This window comes from Cibotium barometz, chromosome 17, assembly GCF_041138505.1.
Source record: "Cibotium barometz isolate CiBa-2024 chromosome 17, ASM4113850v1, whole genome shotgun sequence".
In the NCBI taxonomy this organism is placed as follows: Eukaryota; Viridiplantae; Streptophyta; class Polypodiopsida; order Cyatheales; family Cibotiaceae; genus Cibotium; species Cibotium barometz.
The window spans coordinates 36,821,874-36,826,405 of NC_141062.1; the positions used below are offsets into that span (position 1 = coordinate 36,821,874).

Consider the following 4,532-nt stretch of genomic DNA (forward strand, 5'->3'; position numbering starts at 1 on the left):
CAACCTTAGATTAATCGAGTAAGCCTTGCCAATCTCTATCAACTAATGGGAGAAATATAGGTGGAGCCATCTAGGTCATGTATGAACCTGTTTTATGCTTCAGACTCTTTTGGCTATTAGGACCAATTTGATAAAAAAAAATGTAAGAGGCAGGAGAGGCATCTGACTAATTTGAGGTTACATTATACAAATGAGTCCCTCAAAAAGAAAGCTGACAACAAAATGCATTGGCTGGATCAATTCAACTTTTACAAGTGAGCAAAATTTTGCACATGGGAGGATATCAATAATACCTAGTCAAAAGACTATCTGTGGCCAACTTTCCAAATTGAAAGGGCCCTTTAATGTAACAGTAACAGAGGGCCTATAATGGACAGTCCAAGAAAGACCCTCTTTTCAGGTGCAGACATAAGTAATTATCCTCTGCTCATTTTAAGACATGGTACATTTACATTATAGATTACAACACATGACTCAAATAACGATTTTCTGCTCTTATCATTGTTCTCAACGCTTGCACCCTAGCGTCGTTCTAGCAGTTTCTGCAAGTGTGGTGTTCTTACATAGCTTTTGAAGGTCCACATAACCAATGAGAGCATCCTCAAAGTTAGAATCCTCTAAATTTGCATTCACAAATGTTGAACCCGAGAGTACTGCGTTCTGAAAATTAGCTCCTTGCAAGTTTGAGCCATCAAATACAACTCGGTCAAGGATGGCATTGGTGAAGTCGGTCCCTGGAGTGTACAACCGACCAAAAAATATTGAAATTTACACCATGGCAAGAAGCAAGGGCATTTGTACTACATGAACACAAACTCTTCGTTTTCAGGTGAATAAGACAACCAACCCCTGCCCACATTCCACTCTTGGGGATGGAGGGACTCCCCGCCCACCATTGCATGGGCAAGGAAGGTTGTGTATCCAGCCTTACACTGATGTGCACTACATGGGCACAAACATTTGTTTTTGAGGTGGAGACACAACCAGCCCCTGCCCATCAGCTGGAGCCCATCCATGCCACCAGCCATAGGGGTAGACGACAATCTTGCCAGTCCAACTCCCCACCTGCTGTCGCATGGGTGGAGAAGATTGTGTATCCAGCCTTAGATCCATGTGTAAAACACTATTATATATGAAACTCTAAGAAATAGCATGGGATAGAGAAATATCCATGGAGTCACCTTTAAAGCTTGCCCCCACTGCATATGCCTTAGACATGGTGACCTCCGTCATGTCCGCGCCATCAAACTTTGCGTTGGGCATCAAGGCTGCAGACAATGTCTTGCCCTTCAGATTTGTCTTATCATTGGTGTAGTCACAGAAACGCAGGTCGAGAAGTCTGTCCGCAACTCCATTTGCTTGACCTATCGTGTTTCCCACAAATGCTTTCTCACAGCGGTCTGGATCGGTTGAGAGGGGTGGGAGTTTCTGCTAAAGAAATATAGTAAATTCAACTTTCACTAGATAAAGCCTCACACGCAAGCATACAATGGTATTAGTGTGCTTTGTAGCATTGTGTTATCCACATTGAAAGTTCTTCATGCTTACCACTGCAGCTGAAGCTAGGGGAATTGAAGACCACATGTTCAACATGGTAGCTGCAGCACACAGTCCACACGCTACCTGCCTAGTCATCTTTGAGACCTCTTCTCCTTGAAAAACTTCAAGGATTTTTTGAGCTCGAGCTGCATTTTTCCAAGCAAACAGCCTGATCTCTCTCTCTCTCTCTCTCTCTCTCTCTCTCTCTCTCTCTCGTATGGTCTAGACTCCCCATTCTTGAATCTCTCCCGGTAAGAGATCTACCGCATCATCCACCTGGACTTGACATGGCTTGACATGAGTTTGACATGGATCTCCCCATCAGAGCTTCCCATGAAGCTCCAGTTCTAGAGCACTTTCTGAGGGTTTCAGAAAACGGCTTCATCAAGGCACCAGATGCATGTTGCATGCGATGAAGATCGCAATTAGCCAGTTGCCAGTGTCCTCCCACTGCCTTCTGATTGAGTCTAGGAGAGCTGGGGACATTCCACAAGAGGCACGGATATGCAGGTTATGCAGGACTACAGATATTGAGACGGAGGAGCACTACATACGCTGCACGCATATGTCCAGTCTATTATGAGACATGCTGGAGATTTCATTGCCTCTTCTGAGATGGTTATGGCCCCCTCTCACGGATGATGCAGTAAGGAGATCGGAGATGTTTGGGCTTGTACGTGATGGAGCTTTGCCATCATCGAAAGACTCTCATGCGGCAGCACTTAGGGAGGAAGGATCAGCCGGACACCTTTCAGACCTCCTTACAGACTTTTATGGCCCCCACCAGGCAACCAAGACAAACACTACCCATGCTCACCTGGACCAAAGAGAGCAGAGACATCACAGCCAAGCCTACGGCCCTCTGGCACAACCCACCCCGGGAGTTACTAGAGGACACAAAATCTCGAGAGAACCAGATGTCAAGGAAAGGTAAAGGGAGAGGTGGAAGAAGAATGTGCAAGGAAAGGTGATGGAGACCAACAAGAGAGAGTTGGTAACATACAAGCCATGGTTGCAAATGAAATCAAGGAAAACAAGCAAAGGGAGTCAATGGCCCTCAAAATCCAAGCCGAAGGATTACAAAAAGAAATATAGAATTATGGGATTGATAGGTGGGAGAGTTTGTGTCTTGCACCTCCAGCAATCCACAGAAAAGGATTAGCAATAGTAAAGGAAGAAGTAATTGGCAACCATGCATTGGTCACCTTTGATCATAGTCACCAGAAACGAGAAACGGGAACGGAAACGTTGGAGGAATGGAAACTGGGAAACAAGTTTTTAGGGGTGGAAATGGCCGTTTCCTCTGACAATATCACTTGGGAAACGAGAAACGGATGGGGTCCTGAAACGGAGAAACGTGTTTCTAGGGACTGAAACGACCGTTTCCTGTGACTATGCCTTTGATACCAAAGCCAACAAGATAGATATCCTTAAGCAATCAAGGAAACTCAAGGGTACCAAGATGTGGATTGTGGATGAGCTCACTCCAGCACAGCTGAAGCAAAAAGGGAGTAAACTTGCCAAAGCTTGAGCAGCACATAAAGAAGGCGAATGGATGGAAAAGCCGTCATTCAAAAATTTTCAATCCAAAACCAGATGCTCGATTAATGACATTTGTTGTTAACATAGCCTCATGACCTCCAATCTGGCAATATTGTAAATGTTGCATCTCCTAGTGGCATTGTAGATGAACACTAGGACTATGGTTTGACGTTTCTTTTCTTGGCCTCAAGGTACCACATCCTTTTCCTAGATAGTGCTTCCTACATCAACCCAAGTGCATCCTCACTCTCACTCTCATTGGCCATCTTTCCTCTCTATTAGGAGGGTTCAAGAACTCAAGAATTGGGCCCTTATACTCTTCCTATGTAAGCCATAGCACATAGTCATGTCCACAAGCATATCGAAGATGGCAAGATAAAGACAACCCAGAGGGGAAATGCTACAGGTGCCAAAGGGGAAGAGAACTGCATCATGCACAAAGGAGCTCTTGAGGAGAAAATGTGCAAATCTGCGAATGAGGCTTGGATGTTTTCCTACTGTAAATCACAGTGATCTGTACCTGAGCTCCAGGTTCTAGGCTGCTCAAACTTGCGTCTCTTGGAACTTACAATTAAAGCAAACCAAAACCGGGGCACCTTTGAAGCCCTAGGCCAAGCCACTGTTCCAAACAGACCCTGCCAAGATATCCACACTAAGCCAATATGCTTAGTGTGAGCATGGACCATTGGGTTCTTTGTGAAGCCAAGCAAGTTTGTCTGCTTCTTAACTGCTCCCATGGCTTCAACAGCAGCCATACCATCTTACTTGGCGCCTCTATCCACAAGCCGTTAAGTGCCCTCTGCAGAGAGCTTCAAACCAACCTCCAAGTGCATGTATATTGGCTTGTACCCATCCATGCCCCATGCCCTCTACCATCAGATCATTTGAAAATGTGACCCCAATTCCTAACAGAGTTGAACGCAACCATCACACTAAGTTTTTGAAGCATTCATGGTAAGCTTCCAACTTTGATGACGTTTACCATTTACACACACACACACACACACACACACACACACACAACAAGCAAAACGATCAAGGATGAACCTGAGCAATTGACAGGAGTAGAGGAAGCTTTGGAATTCTTGGGCACCCTGTATAAAGCCAAGCCTGAATTGTTGCCGAGAAAAGAAGAGGACCTGCAGGCGCTTAGAGGGCAGGCGTCCAGCAACGTCGCCATCATAGCCATTGGAATACACTTAGTAAACCGAGCTCGTTTGGATAGGGACCCAAAACTAAACCAATATATATATTAACTAGTTTGTGTTTTCACCTTTAATATTTGATTCTTAATTTTTAAAACCTTTGATAGTTCAACATTAAGTTCTCTAACTTTCACCCAAGTGGTTAAAGAGGCCGAGTGATTTCCCAGAGGTACTGGGTTCGAGCCTCGCTAGCTGCAGATTTATGTGTACCCCTTGACCCTTGAGCCGATTGGTGGTGTGTGTGGC

General features: G+C 45.0%; 1 protein-coding gene across 2 annotated transcripts; it reads right to left on the reverse strand.

Moving 5' to 3' along the window:
- Positions 1-232: 232 nt before the first annotated feature.
- Positions 233-4,326, reverse strand: LOC147629952 (Tetratricopeptide repeat (TPR)-like superfamily protein). Of its 2 annotated transcripts, none has more exons than XM_086811489.1 (4): positions 4,129-4,326; positions 1,549-1,685; positions 1,182-1,431; positions 233-734 (listed from the first exon to the last, which is right to left on the reverse strand). In XM_086811489.1, the coding sequence occupies exons 1-4, from the start codon at positions 4,268-4,270 to the stop codon at positions 508-510; spliced, it is 756 nt and encodes a 251-aa protein (XP_086667615.1). In that variant the 5' UTR covers positions 4,271-4,326; the 3' UTR covers positions 233-507. The 2 variants fall into 2 exon arrangements, with proteins under 2 accessions (XP_086667615.1, XP_086667616.1); XM_086811490.1 differs by having other exon boundaries at positions 1,182-1,428; positions 4,129-4,323.
- Positions 4,327-4,532: the final 206 nt, after the last annotated feature.

Coding starts and splice junctions, on each gene's coding strand:
- LOC147629952 (XM_086811489.1), bottom strand. CDS start 4,270: ATGGCTATGATGGCGACGTTGCTGGACGCCTGCCCTCTAAGCGCCTGC. Junction 1,686..4,128: donor TACTCCTGTCAATTGCTCAG/GTTCATCCTTGA, acceptor GGAAAAATGCAG/CTCGAGCTCAAAAAATCCTT. Junction 1,432..1,548: donor CCCTAGCTTCAGCTGCAGTG/GTAAGCATGAAG, acceptor ATATTTCTTTAG/CAGAAACTCCCACCCCTCTC.